Source organism: Erinaceus europaeus, chromosome 10 (genome assembly GCF_950295315.1).
Source record: "Erinaceus europaeus chromosome 10, mEriEur2.1, whole genome shotgun sequence".
Taxonomy (NCBI): Eukaryota; Metazoa; Chordata; class Mammalia; order Eulipotyphla; family Erinaceidae; genus Erinaceus; species Erinaceus europaeus.
This window is the reverse complement of record NC_080171.1, coordinates 12,889,057-12,913,200: the sequence shown is the minus strand read 5'-3', so window position 1 is coordinate 12,913,200 and position 24,144 is coordinate 12,889,057. Positions and strand designations below refer to the sequence as shown.

The window sequence follows — 24,144 nt, the reverse complement described above, 5'->3', positions numbered from 1 at the left end:
GTCTATTTTAGATATGTTTCAAGGAGCCCATCACTTTAGTAATTTTTGCCTGAGCCTGATAGCTAACTTGCGGGTGGACTAAAAATATTATCTGGGGGGAGTCGGGCGGTAGCGCAGCAAGTTGAGCGCATGTGGCTCAAAGCGGAAGGGCCGCTGTAGGGATCTCGGTTCGGGCCCCGGCTCCCCACCTGCAGGGGAGTTGCTCCACGGGCGGTGAGGCAGGTCTGCAGGTGTCTATCTTTCTCTCACTCTCTCTGTCTTCACCTCTTCTCTCCATTTCTCTCTGTCCTACCCAACAACAATGCCATGAATAACAACAACAATAAAAAACAAACAAGGGCAACAAAAGGGAAAATAAATAAATATTAAAAAAATATAAAAAAATATTATCTGGGAAGATGGTGTCATAGTTGAGAATAGGACTAGAAAGCTGGATTAGGGCAGAGCATAGCTCCCAAACATTAGGAAAGTCTATACATACTATCCACTGTAAACCCCATTGATCTGACCCAGGACCCAGACATATTCCTATTTAGCACAAGAGCCTGTGTGGCCTCTGAGTCCCTGTCAGTCTGAGCTCACAGTCCATGATCAAAGCTGGGAACATTGCAGGCAGCCCTCATTTCAGGACCAGTCTTCCTTGCGTGGCAGAGTAGGCTGGCCCAAATCTTTTTTTTTAATTTTTATTTATTCATTAGATAGAGACAGAGAAAAACTGAGACAGGAGGGAGAGATAGAAAGGGAAAGAGAGCACAAGGACTGGCTCAAGGATCCCAGTTCAAGCCCTCAGCTCCCCACCTGCAGGGAGTCGCTTCACAGGCGGTGAAGCAGGTCTGCAGGTGTCTGTCTTTCTCTCCCCTCTCTCTGTCTTCCCCTCCTCTCTCCATTTCTCTCTGTCCTATCTAACAACGACAACATCTATAACAACAATAATAACTACAACCATAAAACAACAAGGGCAACAAAAGGGAAAATACAGAAATATAAAAAAAAAGAAAGGGAAAGAGACAGACACCTGCAGCACTGCTTCACCACTGGTGAAGCTTTTTCTCCCTGCAGGTAGGGATCAGGGTCTTGAACCCGGGACTTTGCGACCTGTAGTGTGTGAGCTTAACCAGGTGCACCACTGCCTGGCCCCCAACTGATGAAACAAATCTCTAAGGAAGAGAAGAGACCCTGGAAGGACATAGGTTTGGTTGCACAGCGATGATCTAGATTGTCCCGTTTGCCTCCGCAGAGCACCTGAAGGAACGCCTGGCGGCCGAGCTGGCGGGCCTGCCCAAGGTGCGCCTGATTCGTGCCACCAAGAGAGAGGGCCTGGTGCGCGCCCGGCTGCTCGGGGCTTCCATCGCGCAGGGAGACGTGCTGACCTTCCTCGACTGCCACTGTGAGTGCCACGAGGGTTGGCTGGAGCCGCTGCTGCAGAGGTACGTGGGCCATCCCTGCGGGAGGGGCCAGAAACTCAGCCAGGCTGTGCGTGAGAGCAGTGGGGGCCGGGCATACCCCTGGCTGCAATGACACTGACCTCACAGGGCCCTGAGGTCACTGGATGGCTTCGGACCCAGGTGGTGCTTAGAGCTGGCTACCTCCTCCTTTCAGTGTGCCTGCTTATATTACTTTATCTGAGAGCCAACTTTTATTATGCGTGACTGTAAAAACCACAGGAAGAGGGGCCCCTGGAGGGGCAAACTTGGTAGAGTGCATATGTTACTATACATAAGGACCCGGGTTCAAGCCCTTGGCCCCCACCTGTAGAGCGGGAAGTAGCACTGCAGCTGTCTCTTTTTTTTTTTCTTTAACTTTTTTTTTGTATTATCTTTATTTATTTATTGGATAGAGACAGCCAGAAATCGAAAGGGGAAGGGGGGTGATAGGGAGAGAGACAGAGAGACACCTGCAGCACTGCTTCACCACTCGCAAAGCTTTCCCCCTGCAGGTGGGGACTGGGGGCTTGAACCTGGGTCCTTGTGCACTGTAACATGAGTGCTCAACCAGGTGCATCACCACCTGGCCCCTATCTTTGTCCCTCTCTATCTACCCCTTCTCTCTCATTTTCTCTCTGTCTCTATCCAAAATAAATAAATAAAATAAATCGTGTGATTAGTTGAGGGAAAAAAATAAGTTGATTGGGGGTCAGGCAGTAGTGCAGCGAGTTAAGCACAAGGACCGGGGTAAGGATCCCAGTTGAGCCCCTGGCTCCCCACCTGCAGGGTAGTCGCTTCACAGGCAGTGAAGCAGGTCTGCAGGTGTCTATCTTTCTCTCCCCCTCTGTCTTCCCCTCCTCTCTCCATTTGTCTCTGACCTATGCAACAACAACATCAGTGGGAACAATAACAATAATAACAATAAGAGCAACATAATGGGAAAAAAATAGCCTCCAGGAGCAGTGGATTCATTGGGCAGGTACTGAGCCCCAGTGATAACTCTGGAGGCAAAATAAATAAATAAATAAGTTGATTGTATAACCACACTCCCAAGAGTTGGAAGCATTTCTTTCTTTTTTTGCAAGTTTTTTTTTTACTAGGGCTTTGTGCATGTATGATTCTGTTTCTTCTGCCAGACTTATTTTATTTTTTGATAGTGGGCGAGAGACAGAGAAAGAGAGACTAACAGAGCAGGAACCATAGCACCCACAGCTTCTATCTAACAACGGTGACATCAACAACAATAACAACTGCAACAACAATGAAAAAACAACAAGGGCAACAAAAGGGAAACAAAAAAAAACAACAACAAAAGAATATTACTTCTTTTTTTAAAGATTTTTAAAAATATTTATTCATTCCCTTTTGTTGCCCTTGTTTTTTTTTTTAATTGTTGTTGTAGTTATTGTTGTTGTTATTGATGTCATTGTTGTTGTACAGGACAGAGAGAGATGGAGAGAGGAGGGGAAGACAGAGAGGGGGAGAGAAAGACAGACACCTGCAGACCTGCTTCACCGCCTGTGAAGCGACTCCCCTGCAGGTGGGGAGCCGGGGGCTCGAACTGCAATCCTTACACTGGTCCTTGTGCTTGGCGCTACCTGCGCTTAACCCGCTGCACTACTCCCAGAATAGTCTTGACTTTTTTCTTTTTAATTTTGCCCCCAGGGGTATCGCAGGGTCTTAGCACAGTACATGCACTATGAATCCACTGCTTCCGGCAGCCTTTTTTTTTTTTTCCTTTTTATCTTTTTTCTTTTTCTCTTTCTTTTTTCTTGACTTGATGGGACAGAGAGTAATTGATAGGGCAGGGGGACATAAAGAGGGAGAGAAAGAGAGGCATTTGTATTCCTGCTTCACCCCTTGTGAAGCTTCTGCTCTGTAGGTGGGGACCGAGGGCTTGAACCTGGGTCCTGGTGCATTGTTCATGTGCATCCCACTGAGTGTACCCCTCCGCGGCCCTTAACCTTTGTTTAATGAGGCCAGGGGTGACCCTAGCACCTCTTACATGCATAATACCGCCACTGAGTGTCTTCCCTGGCTCTTTTTTATGTTCATTCTTTATTTTAGAGATGGAAAGCGACAGTGTGTATGAGAAAGAGCAGAGAGGGAGAGACAGAGACAGAGAAGAGAGAGACCACAGTGCCATCCCACCATCTATGAGCAGTACCGTCATGGTGTGCCCTCCCTGTGCAGCTTCGGTTTGATTCCAAGGCCTTATGCCTAGAGAGACATGTGCTCTACCAGGTTAAGTTGTCTTCTCACCTCTCCCTCCCCCCCACGTCTCTCTCTCTCTCTCTTTCCACCTCTCTATCTCTCTCTCTATGTGTGTGTGTGTGTAATTATGGATTTGTGTAAAGTCATTATCTTCAAGCCTATATTTTCTGCTGTCCCATAGCCTCTTTCATTAGCCCTCCCAGCCCTGCCCTCCCCAGAGCCTCTATCACTGGGCCCAGCTTTGCTCTCTTCTGCTGACTTTTTCTTCTTTCTTTCTTTCTTTCTTTCTTTCTTTCTTTCTTTCTTTCTTTCTTTCTTTCTTTCTTTTTTTGCCTCCTGGGTTATTGCCGGGGCTCGATGCCTGCACCACGAATCCACTGTTCCTGGAGACCATTTTCTCCTCCTTTTGTTGTCCTTGTTGTTTTATCATTGCTGTGGTTATTATTATTGTTGTTATTGATGTCGTTGTTGGATAGGACAGAGAGAAATGGAGAGAGAAGGGGAAGACACAGAGGAGGAAAGAAAGACAGACACCTGCAGACCTGCTTCACCATCTATGAAGTGACTCCCCTGCAGGTGGGGAGCCGGGGACTCGAACCAGGATCCTTATGCGGGTCCTTGCTTTTTGCACCACATGCGCTTAAGCTGCTGCGCTACCGCCCGACTCCCCTGTTGAGTTTCTTTCTCCTGATTCTGCATCACAGAATTCAGGAGCCGGACTGACCGGAGTTGCTCCAAATGGGAGAGAGAAGTGTGTGTGTGTATGTGTGTGTGTGTGTGTGGGGGGGGTGTCTTCATTTGGCTCCCCCTTCCCATGAGTCAGGAGGATCCGGGGCTCAGCTGTCCCACTGCTTCACGCTTGGCTGGCAGAGTCTGTCGGAAAGAGCTGGCATCCCTTCTTTGATTCCTGGGCTGAGACCAAGCTGCCCCCTACTTTGCTACTTATTTTTTTTTCCTTCAAAATTAGTGGGTTAATAATGATTAACAGGGTTGGAAGATAATAGGGATATGATTCCCACCACCAGAGTTCTGAGTCTCATCCCCTCCACTGGAAGCACCCCTCTTTATCCCTCTGGGAGTATGGACCAAAATATTTATGGGGCGCAGAAGGTGTGAGGTCTGGCTTCTGTAATTGCTTCTCCGCTGGACATGGGCATTGGCAGGTGGGTCCATACCCCCAGCCTGTTTCTATCTTCCCCTAGTGGGGCAGGGCTCTGGGGAGGTGAAGTTCCAGGACACATTAGTGAACTTGCCTTGCTACATCTGCTGACCCAGGTCCTTGTTTCCTGTGGCTTCCATCACTACTTTCTCCTCTTCCTCAGATCCAGCTGAGGAGGCTTCAGTACCGACAAAGACTCAGGCAGGCTTCCTCAAGGCCGGCAACGGAGTCTGAGACTTTAGAACTTAGTAACAGAGTTCTCTGTCGGGAACCAGGGCCAGTGAGATTTTTACTTTACCCCCTTCAATCAGCGAGCAGGCAGATAGTTGCCTCCCTGCTGGTCTGGAGTCTCGGAGGTACCTCACCCCTAGTTGATGCACTAATGCCAAGGAGTATTCGTGTAGCCAAGTGTTGGGAGAGAGCGGGTCAGCTCTTGTGGTGAGCAAATCCTTGCTCCACATCTGTCTAACTGAAGTGGCCCTCTAGCCTGGGCTGCCTGTTAGAGACACCCGGGGGAGTTTCTAGACATTCTGGCCTTGTCAGCACACCGTCTGGATCTGAAGCTCTGAAGGTAGGATCTGGACTTGAGGATGCTTCTGTAGACCTCTGGACACTTTGCTGTGCATCAGAGTTGAGACACACTGGACTGTACACTGGCCCTCAGGTGATGCCCAGCAAGTGCAGCGATCTGTCTGTCTGTCTCTCTCTCTCTCTCTCTTTTTTGCCTCCAGAGTTATTGCTGGGGCTCAGTGGTAGCACAATGAATCCACTGCTCCTAGAGGCCGTTTGTTCCATTTTATTGGATAGGACAGACAGAAATTGAGAGGGGAGGGGTAGGTACAGAGGGAGAACAAGGTAGACACCTGCAGCCCTGCTTTACCACTCGTGAAGCTTTCCCCCGCTGCAGGTGGGGACTAGGGGCTTGAACCCAGGTCCCTGCACACTGTAACGTGTGTGCTTAACCAGGTGCACCACTGCCTGGCCCCAGGAGTGAATCCTGGATCCCTGACTTTTCTTAGCCAGTCCCTGCGGTGCCCTCCTGCTGGGGCCTTAACACCCAGGATCTGACACCCGGACTCAGAGAAGCCGGGCTTTCTCACACAGTGTCTGCTTCCCTAGTGGAAGAGTGAGGAGAGCTCATTCTCCTATTTCTTAATCTCCTCCTGCACCCCACCTGTGTGGAGGCAAGATGGGGTGTCTAGGGGCTGAGCTACAGCTCACCGGGCAGTGTGCACCTTACTGTGTGCCAGGCTCTGGCTGTGAGCTAGGTGGGGGGTGCACCGTTGCTGACACTGGGAGTGCTCCTTGGAGGGTGGCATGCTGCTTGCTGTCTCTCCCCACCCCCCGCCGCCTCATTTCTCTCCTTTTCTTTCCAAAGAGTAAAAATATTGGGCTGTCTGTCTGTTTGCAGGATCCATGAGGAGGAGTCGGCGGTGGTGTGCCCTGTGATTGACGTGATCGACTGGAACACCTTTGAGTACCTGGGGAACCCTGGGGAGCCCCAGATCGGAGGCTTTGACTGGAGGCTGGTCTTCACATGGCACACGGTTCCCGAGAGGGAGAGGAGGCGGATGCGGTCCCCTGTGGATGTCATCAGGTCAGGCGGCCACGGAGTGTCCCCCAGGGCGTCTGGCCTCCTGGGTCGGGAAGGCCTGGGGAGGGAGGGATGCTAGTGGATGTCTACCCCGCTCCTTTTTCTAGGTCACTTGTTATCATGACCAAGGCCCCCACAGTCTTCACCTGCCATTTTCTTAGGGAACATGAGCACTTTCTTCCATTCTCTCCTTGGCTTTGCTTCCTGTCCTGCCCCCCCCCCCCATTTTCTATTTGTGGTTAATAGCAGGTTACTATATATCGCCTCCAGAGTTACTGCTGGGGCTCGGTGCCTGCACTAAGAATCCCCTGCTCCTGGAGGCCATTTTTCCCATTTTGTTGCCCTTGTTGCTTTTGTTGTTGTTATTGTTATTGTTCCCATTAATGTTGGATAAGACAGAGAGAAATGGAGAGAGGACAGGAAGACAGAGAGGAGGAGAGAAGACAGAGAAAGGGAGAGAAAGATAAACACCTGAAGACCTGCTTCACCACTTGTGAAGTGACCCCCTTGCAGGTGGGGAGCTGGGGGCTCGAACCAGGATCCTTATGCTGGTCCTTGAGCTTCTCAACATGTGTGCTTAACCCGCTGCACTACAGCCCAGCCTCCAGGTTACAATATTTTAAGACAGTGTATAGGGGGTCAGGAGGTAGGGCAGTGCGTTAAGCGCATGTGGCGCAAAGCTCAGGGACCAGCGTAAGGATCCTGGTTCGAGCCCCAGGCTCCCCACCTGCAGGGGAATCGCTTCACAGGCGGTGAAGCAGGCCTGCAGGTGTCTCTCTTTCTTTCCCCCTCTCTGTCTTCCCTTCCTCTCTCCATTTCTCTCTGTCCTATCCAACAACAATGACATCAGTGGCAATGATAATAATAATAACCACAACAACGATACAAAAACAACCAGTGTAACAAAAGGGAAAAAATGACCTCCAGGAACAATGGATTTGTGGTGCAGGCACTGAGCCCCAGCAATAACCCTGGAGGCAAAATATAAAAAGAAAAAGATTACAATGTATAGTTCCACGCGACATCCACAACCAAAGGTCAGTGTCCCCACCCTTCAGTCTCCCACAGATAACCACCATAGTTCTCTTTTTATTTTTTTCCTCTAGGGTTATCACTGGGACTCAGTGCCAGCACTATGAATCCACTGCTCCTGGTGGCCATTCTTCCCGTTTATTGGATAGGGCAGAGATTAATTGATAGGGGAGAGGGAGCTAGAGAGGGAGCTAGAGACACCTGCAGATCTGCTTCAGTGCTTGTGAAGCACCCCTCCTGTAGGTGGGGAGCCAGGGACTCAAATCTGGATCCTTGTGTGGTCCTTGCTGTTAGTACTATGCGTGGTTAATGGGCTACACCACTGCCCAGCCCCTCCACTGTAGTCCTCACAAGTCTTGGAAACAGTTTGCTTGCTTTTGTCACTTTTGTTTGTTTGTGTGTGTGTTTTTTTTCTTTCTTCAAGTTCATGTGTATCAGCTGTCTAGGTTCCATATGTGAGTAAGATCATCTGATAATTGTCTTTCTTCTCTACTTATTTCACTAAGCATAATCACCTCCAGTTCCATCCATTTTGTCCCAATATCATCTTTTTTATTGCAGAGTAATATTCCGTGGAATATATATCCCATCACTTTAGCCAATCATCTGTTGACGGGCATTCCGTCTACCTGCAGACTCTGGCTATTGTGAATGCTGCCCCTATGAACACAGGGGCACATATGCCCCTTCCAGTCAGAGTTTTCATGTCTTTAGGCCTTTTGACACCTGGATCTCGTCTCAGAGAACCACCTGTTACACTTTTGGGTTAACCCCTCCCTATCCCATGGACCTGCCTCCTTGGGGAACCTTCTCTCTCCCTGACCTCTGTCTCATGCCTCTTCTGTGCTCCTAGGGGGCCCCAGTTGACCCCCGTCAGCACCCTTGTCACAAGCAGGCTTCTGTGCTGGCCTGTTGAGATGTCTGAGAGCTTCCTCAGGGTAGGAACAAAGATGTGTTGGTGGCCGCAGGCTCAGCACCTGAGCGGGGTTCACATGGATGAGGAGTGGACGAGGGCAGTTGTCTGACGTTGCACTGACGGGCAGAGCTCTCAGCTGCCGGCTGTAACATCTGGGGCTTGTTCTCTTGCAGGTCTCCAACAATGGCTGGTGGTCTGTTTGCTGTGAGTAAGAAATATTTTGAATATCTGGGGTCTTATGATACAGGAATGGAAGTCTGGGGCGGAGAAAACCTCGAATTCTCTTTTAGGGTAAGTATGCTCGTCTTCTGTCATTCCTTTTAAACCAGTCTCTCTCTCTCTCTCTCTCTCTCTGACTCTGAGGTGTGACGAAAGTCTGGTAGACTTTTCCTTCATGTTGACATTTTATCCAGTGTTCCTGGCAGATTGTGGCACACACGTTCTGGAAACACGCTTTCTTATTCTTGGAGCTTCTGTCAACATGCGTAATTCTAATAGACTTGGGATAGAACAGGACCTTGCAGGTCACTCGTTCTTTTCTCTCATTCTACAGAGGAGTGGAACTGAGGCACACAGAGAGGGAAGGGACTTGATCAAGGTCACTTAATGTGTGAGTGGCATATTCTGGACAGAAACACGGGTCCCCTCACCCTGTCTTCAGAGTTTTGATTAGCTCAGCTTCTTATGAAAGAGACTTTAAAAAAATAAAACAGGGAGTCCAGCTACTGCGCAGTAGGTTAAGCGTACGTGGCGCAAAACACAAGGACCGGCGTAAGGATCCCGGTTCGAGCCCCGGCTCCCCACCTACAGGGGAGTCGCTTCATAGGCGGTGAAGCAGGTCTGCAGGTGTCTATCTTTCTCTCCTCCTCTCTGTCTTCCCCTCCTCTCTCCATTTCTGTCTGTCCTGTCCAGCAACGACGACATCATTAACAACAGCAATAATAATTACAACAATAAAACAACAAGGGCAATAAAAGGGAATAAATACCAAAGAAAAAAAATCAAAACCTTATCTCAACCTTTTCAGTAGAACATGAGAAATTTTAGATCATTTTAGTTATTGTGAATTCCTGCCTTTATAAAAAGAATTAGTAAACAAGGATTTGACTTTCCACTGAGGACTCTCTTCTCACCCCCACCCCATCATAAGTACCAAATGCCTCTCCTTAATCCTGTCTCCCGAGGACAGTGGCATCCTCAGAGCCCCTTTGCCCTGGAAAGAAAGGGTCCCAGATGACTCAGCCCTTGAGGTTTGGGGCTATGTTTTCCTGTTTGTTTGTTTTTGCTTTTTTAATTTTTACTTATAAAAAGGAAACACTGACAAAACCCATAGGATAAAAGGGGTACAGTTCCACACAATTCCCATCACTCAGTCTCCATATCCCACCCCCTCCCCTGATAGCTTTCCTATTCTTTTTTTTTAATATTTATTTTATTTATTTATTCCCTTTTGTTGCCCTTGTTGTTTTATTGTTGTAGTTATTATTGTTGTTGTCGTCGTTGGATAGGACAGAGAGAAATGGAGAGAGGAGTGGAAGACAGAGAGGAGGAGAGAAAGATAGACACCTGCAGACCTGCTTCACCACTTGTGAAGCGACTCCCCTGCAGGTGGGGAGCCGGGGTTCGAACCAGGATCCTTATGCCGGTCCTTGTGCTTTGTGCCACCTGCGCTTATACAGCCCGACTCCCAGCTTTCCTATTCTTTATCCCTCTGGGAGCATGGACCCAGGGTCATTGTGGGGTGCAGAAGGTGGAAGGTCTGGCTTCCGTAATTGCTTCCCCGCTGAACATGGGCGTTGACAGGTCGATCCATACTCCCAGGGCTGTGATTTTAATGGTCTTTCTGCCTCTTCCCTAGGTGTCAGGCTACTCTGCCTGCCTCTAGAAGCTTCCTTTCTCCATCCCAAACCTCTCCTCTTACTCGCTGCTTTTCCTATCTTCTGTGGCTAGGACACCAGGTAATCCGTCTGCGTGTGGTATGACGAGTCCATTGGTTCCCAGGTAGTCCCCACAAGTCAAGCGCATGAGCTTTGATGCATGAAGTTCAGGTGGCTGGCCTTTGAGGCCACTCTCTCATTCCTCGCATTCTGCATTTCGTGTGTCTGTGCTGGGTAGGGCCCTCCGGGCAGCTGGAGGGCGAGGTCTTGGCCCTGCTTGTCATGGGCAGTGGCGGCCTGCTTGCTGTGGGCGTGTGGCCCACGACACGTCACCCGCTCACCCGCCCTGGGCTTTTCCTCTCTGTGTGCAGATCTGGCAGTGCGGTGGGAGCCTGGAGACGCATCCCTGTTCTCACGTGGGCCACGTTTTCCCCAAGCAAGCTCCTTACTCCCGCAAAAAGGCTCTGGCCAACAGCGTCCGTGCGGCTGAAGTGTGGATGGACGGCTTCAAAGACCTCTACTACCACCGTAATCCCCACGCTCGCTTGGTGAGTTCTGAGGCCCGTCTGTACCCCATCTGGTCTCTTCCCAACAAAAACCAGCTACTCCTGGCCTCTAGACTTGGTTCTGGAAATAGGAAATAAGTTGGGGCGGGAGCCCAGGTGGTGGCACACACGTTACAGAGCTCAAGGACCCGGGTTCTAGTCCCTCCCTGCAAGGGGGAAGCTTCATTTGTAGTGAAGCAGGGCTGCAAGTGTGTCTCTCTCCTCTCTGTCTTCCTCTTCTCTCTCAATTTTTCTGTCTCTATTCAAAGTAAGTAAATAAATAAATAAAATATTTTTTAAAAAAGAAAAGAAACAGGCGGTAGTGCGAAGCTTAACCTGTGTGAGGATCTGGGTTTGAGCCCCCGGCTCCCCTCCTGCAGGGGGGTCGCTTCACCAGCATCGCCCTGCCACCCATGGAGTTGTCCTTGCTGTTTGCTTGTGGTGCCGAGGATGGAACCCAGAACTTCCTGCAGGCCAGGCCGGTGCTCTGCTGCTGAGGCACCTCCACACCCCACAACTTCCTTGTTCACTCGAGGCCTGCTGGCTCCTCCGGGGGCCTCTCCTTTGCCCCTTGACTTGTTTAAGGAACCCCAGAAGCAGCTGCCCCTAAAAATGCAGAGTCTGCTTTGTATCCACTTGCATACACACAGAAGAGGAGAATGGTCTATCCACCACTGCTTCCGTCTCTCACCAGGTGCTGTCGCTGTCTCGGGTGGGCCCCGCCTGGCAGGTGCCCATCTGCCTCTCTGATCAGGTTTCAGAGCCAGGGTGAAGGTGTCCTGTGGGCACAGAGGTGTCAGTCATGTGGCGTGCTGCCCAGGGACACTGGCTGCACTCTGTGCTGGGATTAGTCCCAGTACCTGCCATCTCTGCTGACCAGTGGGTTCCTAGCCTAGCCACTTAGACCGTCTTAGGGTCTTATCTCAGGGACCTTGCCCTGCCCTGCCTCAGGGCCTTGTTCTGCCCCAGGAGCTCCTGTGCTCTAGCAGGTTCTCATCTCCAGACAGAACTCCACCCAGGCCTCAGGAAATGAGTGTCCATGTCCTTCGTGTTGATAGAAACTGGGGGGGGGGGGGGGGGGGGGGGCTCTGCACTGAATAAGAAAGAGATCTGCTCCCACATCTCTCTCCCGGCTGCTTAATACAAGTCACATCTCTGAACCTTTGCAGAAGTGCCTCCCGGCGGCTCTGACCTTCCTGCCGATACTTGGCGCTGTACCGTCTTCTCTTAGCCATCACTAGTCTATCTGTGGACTTTGTACACTGAGCACGGGAGCTGGGGAGGTGGAACAGTGTTAAGAGTCATGAGACTTGGATGCATAAGATGTCAGGTTCAGTCCCCGACACTGAATATGCCAGAGGGAGCTCTGATTCTTTCTCACTAGTAAATGCATAGATCGCATGCATATATGTTGAGCACATAAGGTCTTTAAAATGCTTTACTTATTATTATTGGTGACTTAATATTGATTTACAAAAATTACAAGATCACAGGGTTACAGCTCTGCACGGTTCCCACCACCAGAGTGCTGTCTCCCCATCCCCTCCATTGGAAGCTACAGCAGCTCTCCTAAGTTTATAGATAGTGGTTAACTAGTAGTTCTACAACTATTGTCTGTGCTTGTATCTATTTGCCCATTTTTCTCCCCCATGGTTCCACCTTCTCTTCCTTTCCAAGTCACACGTTCACCTATTACCGCATCCAAATGTCCCTCCCCTTTCCCTCTTGTCTCTCCAGGTCCCAAATGGAGTTGTAGTTCAGAGCCCTCTGGCCATCTTCCCCCTGTCATTTCTCCCTGAGCACACAGGGTTTCCATTTATGATAACATTGAGAGTACTTAAAGGCTGGTGTGACAATGAAGGGTCATGAACTCACCACGTCACGGCCCCCTGGGCTAAGGACTCCCTTCCCCTCATGCATTTGGTTGCGCCTTGATGGCCGCAAAGAGAGTCGCTGGGAGCATGACCCCCTCCTCCCAGATGCCGCCACGACGCCTCCAGGCTGCTCTTCACCCCTGTGTCCTTCGGGCTCGGCACACGGCTGAAGCTGAGTGACAGTGTGGCAGAGTGAGAGTTGGGTGTGGACAGCGGAAGCTCCATTATCAACCCTGGCTCAGGGACTGTCATCTCCACAGGAACCCTTTGGGGACGTGACAGAGAGGCGGCAGCTTCGTGAGAAGCTGCAGTGCAAGGACTTCAGGTGGTTCTTGAACAACGTGTATCCAGAGCTGCACGTGCCTGAGGACAGGCCTGGCTTCTTTGGGATGGTGAGTGAGGCAGGTTCGTGGTGGGCAGGGAGAGACCCAGGCCTCTGGATCTGTTCAACAGTCTCCCTTTGTGAGGACCACTGGCCTCTTTGCCTCCTTCTACGCCCTCCTCATGTCCATCCACTGCCCTTCTTTCTTCCTGAGAGTGGGACTCAGATCTGGAATCTCAGCACCAGAGGTCACCTGTATTGGAAGTATAGACCCGTCTTACAGATGAGGAAACCTATCAAGAAGCTGTAAAAAGGGTTCTTTGAATCCTCCAGAAGGGGACTTAGAAAGTGACGGTGTCTTTCTGGAAGGGGAGAAGGCTGTGAACCTCCCATGGTTTTGCTCTTTGTCTTAGAGTCTTAGAGGGACTGGGCAGTGACACACCTGGTTCAGCGCACACATCACCAAGGACTCAACTGTAAGCTCTAGGGCTCACTTGAAAGGGGAAAGCTTCATGGATGGTGAAGCCTGGCTGTAAGTGTCTGTCTGTCTGTCTATCTCTACCTTCCTTTCCCTTCTTAATTTCTCTGTCCTATCAAAATAAGTAAATATTTTTAAAAAGATTACCTTTGAAATGAAAGGAGGTGGCACCAGGTAAGGACATGTTGAGCTTAAGGAGAGAGCAATACCAGTGCGGGGCTTGGTTGGTGGCGCACCTGGTTGAGGGCACATGTTGCAATGCACAAGGACCCCTGTTTAAGCCCCTGGTCCCCACCTGCAGGAGGAAAGCTTTGTGAGTAGTAAAACGGTGTTGCAGGTCTCTCTCTCTCTCTCTCTTTATCATCCCCTTCCCTCTTGATTTCTGGCTGTCTCTACCCAATAAATAAATAAATAAAGATAATAATAATAAGTTAAATTCTTAGAGGGGGGAGAAAGAGAAAGAACATGTACTGGAGTGGAGTCAGAGGTGCTGAATAAGGTTTCTCCACTTCCTTTTTTTAAAATATTTATTTTATTTATTTATTCCCTTTTGTTGCCCTTGTTGTTTTATTGTTGTAGTTGTTATTGTTGTCATCATTGTTGAATAGGACAGAGAGAAATGGAGAGAGGAGGGGGAAGACAGAGAGGGGGAGAGAAAGATAGACACCTGCAGACCTGCTTCACCGCCTGTGAAGCGACTCCCCTGCAGGTGGGGAGTCAGGGCTCGAACTGGGATCCTTATGAGGTCCTTGTGCTTTGCACGACGTGCGCTTAACCTGCTGCGCTACAGCCCAACTCTCAGGTTTCTCCACTTCCTTGCAGGACCTCAGACAAGTCGTTGACTCTTGGAACTAGGCTGTTCCTGTATCCTAGAACAGTGGGTTTGTGGTCTGAGGAACTCCCAGTCTCTGATGAGGGGAGGCCTTTGCAGATGGGAAAATAGCAGGAACTTCTTGGAGCAGAAGTGAGGCAACAGTCCAGCTTTGCTTGGGCAGGTGCGGCGATAAGGATGCACTGATGAGAAATGAATGAGTGTTTAGGTTGAAAGGCTCAATCTCTCTGCTCCTCAGTTTTATCATCTTCAGAAACAACGTTTATCATTTTCATTCTGAACCTTGGAGTCCAGTTCCTGAGTCAGCCAAGCCTTTGACTCTATACCCCCCGCCACCGGGCCTTGATTAAGCTCTGTCTTGACATCTGGATCATAATGCTTTTTTTTTTTTTTTGCTTTGTTTAGCTGCAGAACAAAGGACTTTATAGTTACTGCTTTGACTACAATCCTCCAAATGAGAACCAGGTTGCAGGGCACCAGGTCATACTGTACCCCTGTCATGGGATGGGCCAGAACCAGGTACGTGCTGCTTCCCTGTAGCTTGGCACCCCCAGATGGGGGCAGGACATGCCAGGAGGCTCTGCTCACAGGGCTGTTGGTGTAAGTCTCTGAAGAGGGAAGGGCGGGGGGGGGCAATATTTATTTATCTTTTTGAAAAACAGTGTTTTGTGTTTTTATGGTTGTTACCGAGGTTATTCATGGGGTTCAGTACCAGCATTATGTATCCACCATTCCTGATGGCCTTTCTTATTTGACAAGACAGAGAGAAATTTGAGAGGAGGTGAGATAGAGAGGGAGAGAGAAAGATAAGTGGGGAGTGGGGACTTGAACCCAGGTCCTTGCCCATGGTGATAAGTGGGTATACCATGGCTTGGCCGCTGTGTTTAGTTTTTATTATAAAAATAATATTTGCTCACTACAGAACATTCAGAGCAATCACTAGTAAAATTAAGACATAATTTCTTCTTTTTTTATTTTAATGCACAGGGTTAGGTTTATGTGTTTGCAATGACTGTTACCATGTCTGTATGCATTTTCTGTTTTGTTATTTCCGTTTTGGACATCATGTTTATGCCGTCTGATGTGTTTGAGGTTTTTCGGCCTCCAGGGTTATCACTGGGGCTCGGCTCTGGCACTACAAATCCACTGCTCCTGGCGGCTATTTTTTTCCCATTTGATCGGATAGGACAGAGAAATTGAGAGAGGAGGGGAAGGTAGAGAGGGAGAGAGACAGAGAGACACCTGCAGATCTGCTTCACTGCTTGTGAAGCGACCCCATTGCAATTGGGGAGCCGGGTGCTCAAACCTGGATCCTTGCACTTAGTACTATGTGTGCTTATTAACCAGGTGTGCCACCACTCCACCCCTGTTTATCTAGATTTATTTGAGAAGCATTTCTCCTTCTACCTGCGTCAGAATCTCCTGGGATGGGGTGGATAGGCTGCTTAGTATTGTGTTTTAAGAATGTGGTTTCCCAGGCCCATCTCCTTCTTCCCTCTCTGGGCCCAGAGTCAGTGTTTTCCCTCTGTACACAAGAGCAGGAAAAGCAGGGCTCTCCAGGAGCTAGGTCTCCCCCGCCCGGCCCTGCTGTCTGTTTGTGCACAGGGCTGCTTTACAGCTTCCTAGGTGTGGCTGCAGCTGGACATGTGTGGAGGAGGAGGTGGAAGGGCCTAAAGAAAAAAGTGAGCGGGGCTGGTGTGGGCTCCGAGAGTGAGTCTCCTGTGCTGGCGCTGGGACAGTGGGCCCTAGTTACCCGGCTTACTGTCTAGCAAGGAGAGAGGCATGAGAAGAACCCCTCTTTCTCATACTTGCTAAGCACTGAACAGAGGTCTGTGCATGCTGTGGGGACACGCGGGAGGTGCCAGACACACAGACTGGGGTTGGTGGACCCAGAGTCTGAGACTCACCCGCACTCTCCTGATAGCTAGCTAGTGGTGGTGGTGGTGGTGGTGGTGGTGGTTTTGGTGTGTGTGTGTGTGTGTGTGTGTGTGTGTGTGGGAGGGCGGTTGTTCAGTGATTGTGCCATTTCCTCCCTTCCCGTGTCATGTGATGCCCGTTCGCATGCTCACTTTTAGTTTTTTGAGTACACGTCCCAGAATGAGATTCGCTACAACACCCGCCAGCCAGAGGGCTGTGTCGCCGTGGAGACAGGAGTGGATGCTCTCACCATGCAGCTTTGCCAAGAAACCACCCCAGAGAACCAGAAATTCATCCTGCAGGAGGTGAGCGCATCCCCTCGCCCCTTCCTGGCTGTCATCTCGCGGGGCTGCGGTGAGGCGCCTGGGAGAAAGTGTTCTCTCTGGTGGCCACCCTCAGGGACCGGGCCAGCACCAGTGCTCTGGGAGGTGGGACTTCACTTGAAACAGTCCTTCCATCATCCCTGTGATGCTTAGAGCTGCAGTGGGCTGGGAGGTGAGGAGCAACTGTCCTAAATGCATTCGACGTTAAAGGAAGGTTGAAACTTGCACACCAAGTAACTAGAGTCTAAAGGTGAGAGGTTAGGTCCAAGTATAAGCTACCCACTTCCTTAAGCATCATTTTTGCCAGTGTTATAAAGAGGACAATAATAATAAAAACCTTGCTTAATAGACTCTCTTTTTAAAAGAATTCTCTTTTCGAAATGGTTTTAATTATCTTTAATTATTTATTGGATAGAGACAGTGAGACATTGAGAGGCAAGGGGGGCAGAGAGAAGAAGAGAAACAGCAAACTAACTGCAGCTCTGCTTCACTACTCACAGAGCTTCCCGCCTCCCCTCCCGCAGGTGGGGACTGAGGGCTCAAACCCAAGACCTTGTGCATTGTAATGTGTGTGCTGTGCACCACCCCTCGGCCCCTCCAGATAATAATTCTTTACACTTTTGTTTTGTTTATTCATTTAATTTGGCACAACAGAAAAATTAAGAGGAGTAGGGGGGAGAAAGAGAGACACTTGCAACACTCCATCACTGTTCCTGAAGCTTCTCTCTTGTACATGGGAACTGAGGCCTAGAACTCAAGTCCTCGCTCATGGCAGTGTGTGTGCTCAACTGGGTGTTCTGCCACCCAGACTCCCTAATCACTCTGCTTTAAAAAAAAAAAAAAGAACAACGAGGGAGTTGGGGGTAGCATAGCAGGTTAAAAGCATGTGGCGCAAAGCACAAGGACCGGCATAAGGATCCTGGTCCGAGCCCCCGGCTCCTCACCTGCAGGAGAGTCGCTTCATAGGCCGTGAAGCAGGTCTGCAGGTGTCTGTCTTTCTCTCCCCCTCTCTGTCTTCCCCTCCTCTCTCCATTTCTCTCTGTCCTATCTAACAAGGACATTCATAACAATAACAACAATAATAACTATAACAATAATGAAAAACAACAAGGGCAACAAAAGGGAAAAAAAAATATATATATATATTGCCTCCAAGCTTATTGCTGGGGCTTGGTACCTGCGCTACAAATCCACTGCTCCTGGTGCTATTTTTTTTCCATTTTATACACTAGGACAAGTAGAAATTGAGAGAGGAGGGGAGATAGAGAGGGAGAAAGAGAGACACCTGCAGACCTGTTTCACTATTTGTGAAGTTTCTCTCTGGGGGGATCTGAGGGCTTGAAGCCAGATCCTGGTGTGTATTACACTTTGTACTTTGTTTGTTTAATCAGGTGTGCCACTATCAGGGCCCCTAAAAAATAATTTTAAAACTATTTAATTGATCTTATTTTAATGGGAGAGAGAGTGTGTCAGTCCCCAGAGCACTGCTCAGCACAGTTCTGGTTTATGGTGGTGCTGGGAATTGAACCTGGGACCTGAGAGCCTCAGGCATGAAAGTCTTTTGCAGAACCATCATGCAGTCTCCCCAGCCTAATAACTAAGATTGGATGCATGGCCAGGAATAGTCTTTGGAAAGTGTAAATCCTCACAGACTAGCTGTTCCTTGCAGCACAGTGACTGGGGAGCCCCACTCTGGTGAATTCTATTCTCTATCACGATTGTCACTGTTGGCTTTGGAGCTGGGTATTCACTGCTCCCATCTTTCTGTTAAGTTTCTGATGGGACTTGTAAATCAGTGTTGGCCATTGTCTCAGTGTAAAATCATTGGATCATTTTAGATGTAAGAAAGTGCTTCAGGAGGATAAAAATCACTTGTATCGAGAGTTGGGCGGTAGTGCAGCGGGTTAAGCACAGTTGGCACAAAGCACAAGGACCGGCATAAGGATCCCGGTTCGAGCCCCCGGCTCCTCACCTGCAGGGGAGTCGCTTCACAAGCAGTGAAGCAGGTTTGCAGGTGTCTGTCTTTCTCTCCTCCTCTCTGTCTTCCCCTCCTCTCTCCATTTCTCTCTGTCCTATCCAACAACAGTTACATCAATAACAACAATAATGACAACAATAAAACAACAAGGGCAACAAAAGGGAATAAATAAGTAAATAAATAAATATTTTTTAAAAATCAGTTATATCTCTGTGGGAATCTTTCATCCTCAGCCCTGACCCAGAAATGGGAAGACTCGCCTCTCTCTCTACCTTCCTATAATGAGTTCATTTTAAGTGCAGCTATAAGTCAGAGGAGGCTATACTTAGAAACGTTATAAATATCAGTGAAATTTGCAGACTGCTTAGACAGCATTCTGTCTGATATGAAAAAATGCTTCTGCAAACCCCTAAGTCTGCAGGGCTCTGTAATGCCTCCCTCCCATTCCTCTACCAGCTGGAAGCTGTTATAAACCCTCAAGGAATAGTAATGTCAGAAGCCATAAAGCTGGTTTGAAATATCATGAAAATTTGATTGATCTTAAATTTCTGTGACCATTTAAGGTAATATAAACTTCTTTAGAAGGGTAGGAGGAGGGATATTTTTAATCATTTATTTTCACATCACTTGAAAAGCAATTTGTGAGACTTTCTAAGGGTATTCAAGGTCAATATTATTGTGAATCCTTTTTTTAAAGATTTTATTTATTTATTAATAAGAAAAGATAGGAGGATAGGGGCCAGCCAGTAGCATACCTGGTTAAGCACACGTTACAGTGCGCAAGGACCAGGATTCAAGCCCCTGGTCCCCATCTGCAGTGGGAAAGCTTCATAAGTGGTGAAGCAGGGCTGCAGGTGTCTCTTTGTCTCTCTCCCTCTCTCTTTCCCCTCCCCTCTTGGTTTCTGACTATCTCTATCCAATAAATAAATAAAAGATAATAATTTATTTATTTACTTTAAAAAGGAGACATTAACAAAACTGTAGGGTAGGAGGGGTACAACTCCACACAATTCCCACCACCAGATCTCTATATCCCATCCCCTCCCCTGATAGCTTTCCCATTCTCTATCCCTCTGGGAGCATGGACCCAAGGACATTGTGGGATACAGAAGGTGGAAGGTCTGGCTTCTCTGTATTTGCTTCCCCGCTGAACATGGGCATTTGCAGGTCGGTCCATACTCCCAGCCTGTCTCTCTCTTTCCCTGGTAGGGTGGGTCCCTGGGGAAGCGGAGCTCTAGGACACATTGGTGGGGTCATCTGTCCAGGGAATATAATATTTTTTTAAAAAAAGATAGGAGGAAAGATAGAAAGAACCAGACATCACTCTGGTATGTGCTGCTGGAGACTAAACTTGGGACCTCATGCTTGAAAGTCAAGGCTTTATCCACTATGCTACCTCCTGGACCATACATACATTGGGAGTCTTTTGAATATAACTTCTCCTTTCTTTCTTTCTTTCTTTCTTTCTTTCTTTCTTTCTTTCTTTCTCCCTTCCTTCCTTCCTTCCTTCCTTCCTTCCTTCCTTCCTTCCTTCTTTCTTTTGCCTCCAGGACACTATGAATCCATTGCTCCTGGAGGTCATTTTTTTTCCATTTTATTGAATAGGACAGAAAGAAATTGAGAGAGGAGTGGGAGATAGAGGAGTGGGAGTAAACGAGAGAGACACCTACAGACCTGCTTCACTGCTTGTGAAGCAACCCCCTGCAGGTGGGGAGCTGGGGGCTCGAACTGGGATCCTTGCGCAGGTCCTTACACTTTGTACTATGTGTGCTTAATCTAGTGTGCCACCTCGCAGTCCCACCTTCTCCCTTCCTTGTCCATCTCCATCTCTGTCTCTCTCCCTCTCTCTTATTTAATCAATGCACTGCTCAGCTCTAGCTTACAGTGGTGCTGGAGATTAAACCTGGGACCTTGGAGCCTCAGGCATGAAAGTCTTTTTGCATAACCATTACGCTGTCTTTCCCACTTGAATATAATTTTATTACCAAGGTTTTTGTTTCCTTGAAATAAGTTACTGGTTTTTATATCACTGGTTATGTCAGGAGTACAGTTTGTAGCAGAGAGAGATGAAGGGGAAAAACTACCCCCGGGATTGGGGTAGAGACTCATTGGGTTAAGTCAGCAGACACTGTGAAAGGAGGAGGAGAAAGGGATTAATGGTCATTACTGTTTTCTGGCACTTGGGAACTAGCATGATGGGTAGACTCTACTTCCCCTCTAAGGAATTTCCCAACTTAGCCTGATGGTCTGAGCTGAGCTGAGCTGGAACTAAGGCCAAGTTTACTCTCCATTTAAATTATTTTTTTATCTTTTCTTTTTATATTTATTTATTCCCTCTTATTGCCCTTGTTGTTTTTATTGTTCTAGTTATTACTGTTGTTATTGATGTAACTGTTGTTGGATAGGACAGAGAGAAATGGAGAGAGGAGGGGAAGACAGAGAAGGGGAGAGAAAGACAGACACCTGCAGACCTGCTTCACCGCCTGTGAAGCGACTCTCCTGCAGGTGAGGAGCCGGGGGCTCGAACCGGGATCCTTATGCCGGTCCTTGCGCTTTGCACCACGTGCACTTAACCCGCTGTGCTACCGCCCGAGTCCCTCTCGCCCAACTCCCTCCATTTAAATTCTTAAAAGAAATAGATGTCTAGGAATGAAATTAGTTGACCTAAGAGAAGAAAGAAACAAATTAGTCGACCTAAGAGAACTAAGGGAAAAAAAAAAAAAAAAAGGTGACCTAAGAGAAGGAAAAAAAAAAAAAAAAGACTTCCCCTGAAGGAAAACAGATGATCTGGTGATGGGGCTGACAGAGCCTGGGAGCAGCCAGCAGGTGGCACCATTGGTCCTGATGATGACTTCTCTTTCTCTGGGAAGAGCCCCGGTGAGCAGCCAGAATGGCAGCCCCTAAGTAGGATGCCTGTCCCTGGCTATGCACCTTCCAGACAAACTTCAATAAGTGTTTCCACAGTGAAGAAACAACCCTTCACTCTTTGCAGCACGTTTTAAAAGGAAAGTATAACTTTCTTTTTCTTTTAATATTTTTATTTATTTATTAGTGACTAGAGACTGAGAGAAATTCAGAGGGAGGGGCGAGAGGGACAGAGACAGAGAGACACCTGCAGCCTCACTTCACCGCTCATGCAGGTTTCCCGCTGCAAGTGGAGACCGGGGACTTGAACCTAAGTCCTTTTACACTGAAATGTGAGTGTTTAACCAGGTGTGCCACCATCTGGCCCCTGGAAAGGATAATTTCTGAGGAATTGCTGGCAGTTGCCTTGAACATCAGTGTCTGTTCTGTTTTGTAGGATGGCTCTTTATTGCACATACAGTCTAAGAAATGTGTTCAGGCTGAGAAGAAGGAGTCCAGTGACAGTTTTGTGCCACTCTTACGAGACTGTACCCACTTGGAACACCAGCAGTGGTTCTTCAAGGAACGCATGAGATAAAATGTCACCAAGGAGCCCATCTGGGGAACCTAAGGGACTCCTGGACTCTGTGTCAATAGGGGCTTACAAGGAAAAGTCCACCGAAAACTTGACTTCTCTTTTCATACAAGGAAATTATTTCTCCACTTGTGAAAGTGGTGTTGGGTTTATTTAAAATGTGAGTACACTTTGTACGGATGCTGAACACTTTAAAATTGTCCCTCTATTCACAAAGGGCCATCATAAAATATGAACTCTTGGTTTTTCAAAGAGTTAAAACTGTTAGATATTTTTCTATCAAGATGTTGATTCTACTGTTGTGCCTTTTTATCTCCTCTAGCAAAAAAAAAAAAAAAGTTGACATTTGATAGTGGCCTTTACAAAGACTCCCAGGTCTGAAGATGTTTACACATGTGCGAAATAGATGCAAACAGTGTAATTTGCGTAAATCAGTAATACCTCACAATTTGAGCTTGACTCTCCCCCGTGTAGACAGATGGAATCTAGGTACCTTATCTTGATTCCTCTGCCTCATTCAGATAGTATAGGGTTGGGGGCCAGGCGGTAGCAGAGCAGGTTAAGCGCACGTGGTGCAAAGCACAAGGACTGGCATAAGGATCTTGGTTTGAGCCCGTCTCCCCACCTGTGGGGAGTCACTTCACAAGTGGTGAAGAAGCTCTGCAGGTGTCTTTCTCTCCCCCTCTCTGTCTTCCCCTCCTCTCTCCATTTCTCTCTGTCCTATCCAACAGCAACAACATCAATAACAACAATAATAACCACAGCAAAAATAGGGGGAAAAATAGCCTCCAGGAGCAGTGGATTTGTGGTGCAGGCACTTAGCCTCAGCAGTATCCCTGGAGACAAAAAAAAAAAAAAGATCTTATAGGGTTATTTAATAAAGAATGCTCTCTGATACTGTGTTGCTACCATAGTCAAAACTCTGGTTCATGTTCTTATTAACCAGAGATGACTAACCAAAGCTGAAATGTCCAGGAACAGTTTAATTTAATGAATTGCTACAAATTGACAGCTCATGGAATGTGCTTTGGACAGTATCTAGCTGTGATGTTTATTTGTCCTTCCAGTAGTCACCACCATAGATTTAACACATTTCTATCATTCAAAAAAATTTTTTTTCATCATCACCAGGCCTTCACTGCTCTAGGCTGACATTTTCAGATAGAAAAACAGAGATAGCAATAGAGAGACAGAGACATACCTTGGCACCAAACTTTCCCTCAGTGCAGTCAGGGCCCATATTTATGTTAATGTTAATTTTTTTTTCCTCCAGGGTTATTGCTGGGCTCGGTGCCTGCATTTTTCCCCCTTTTGTTGCCTTTGTTGTTGTAGCCTCATTGTGGTTATTATTGTTGCCATTGTTGATGTCGTCGTTGTTGGATAGGACAGAGAGAAATGGAGAGATTAGGGGAAGACAGAGAGGGGGAGAGAAAGATAGACACCTGCAGGTGGGGAGCCGGGGGCTCGAACCGGGATCCTTACGCCAGTCCTTCCGCTTTGCGCCACATGCGCTTAACCCACTGCGCCACCGCCCAACCCCCTTTAATGTTAATTTTTAAGATATTTAACTATTGAGGGAAAAATATGGTTTCCTATAAATCCACGTGTCTAATTTATTCATTGATGACATTTCCAATAGAGGTTATTACAATCAATGTTAGATTTGTGTCCTGTAGCGACAACTGCTTCAGTTTTGTTGTTGTTTCTTTGGTTTGGTTTGTTTTTTTATGTAATTCTGATTTGTGACTGCTTCTGGATTTACTTCTAGAGCTTGTCAAGTTGATAAAGACAATGTGAATGATTTTTTAAAATGTGAGCATGTTGCAGATCTCAACCAATCAGATGAGAGATGAAGATATATGTGCTGTTGATTAAAAAGTACACTTTGCTTCCTGGGCTCTTCTATTTTTGCCCCCCCCCACACACACACACATTATCCCTGAAAGGTCACGTAAGAAACAGCTTAGCATTTATGCAGTTGACCAATCTGATGCACCTTTTATTAGTAGTAGTATTAGTGATTTAATAATGATCAATAAGATTGTGGGATAAGAGGGGTACAGTTCTAAACAGTTCCCACCACCAGAGCTCCATGTCCCATCCCCTCCATTGGAAGCTTCCCTATTCTTTATCCCTCTGGGAGTATGGATCAGAATTCTTTATGGGGTGCAGAAAGTGGAAGGTGTGGCTTCTGTAATTGCTTCTCCGTTGAACATGGGC

At 47.9% G+C, this 24,144-nt stretch overlaps 1 protein-coding gene across 1 annotated transcript in view; it reads left to right on the top strand.

Moving 5' to 3' along the window:
- GALNT12 (polypeptide N-acetylgalactosaminyltransferase 12) overlaps positions 1-23,812 on the top strand; it is a 49,976-nt gene extending 26,164 nt beyond the window's left edge. Inside the window, exons 3-10 of the mRNA XM_060199106.1 lie at positions 1,238-1,427; positions 6,209-6,394; positions 8,513-8,630; positions 10,588-10,764; positions 12,896-13,027; positions 14,673-14,786; positions 16,343-16,489; positions 21,787-23,812. Of these exons, the coding sequence (XP_060055089.1) occupies positions 1,238-1,427; positions 6,209-6,394; positions 8,513-8,630; positions 10,588-10,764; positions 12,896-13,027; positions 14,673-14,786; positions 16,343-16,489; positions 21,787-21,927 (1,205 nt within the window). The 3' untranslated portion in view covers positions 21,928-23,812. The remainder of the gene's footprint in view (positions 1-1,237; positions 1,428-6,208; positions 6,395-8,512; positions 8,631-10,587; positions 10,765-12,895; positions 13,028-14,672; positions 14,787-16,342; positions 16,490-21,786) is intronic.
- The last annotated feature ends 332 nt before the right edge of the window (positions 23,813-24,144 follow it).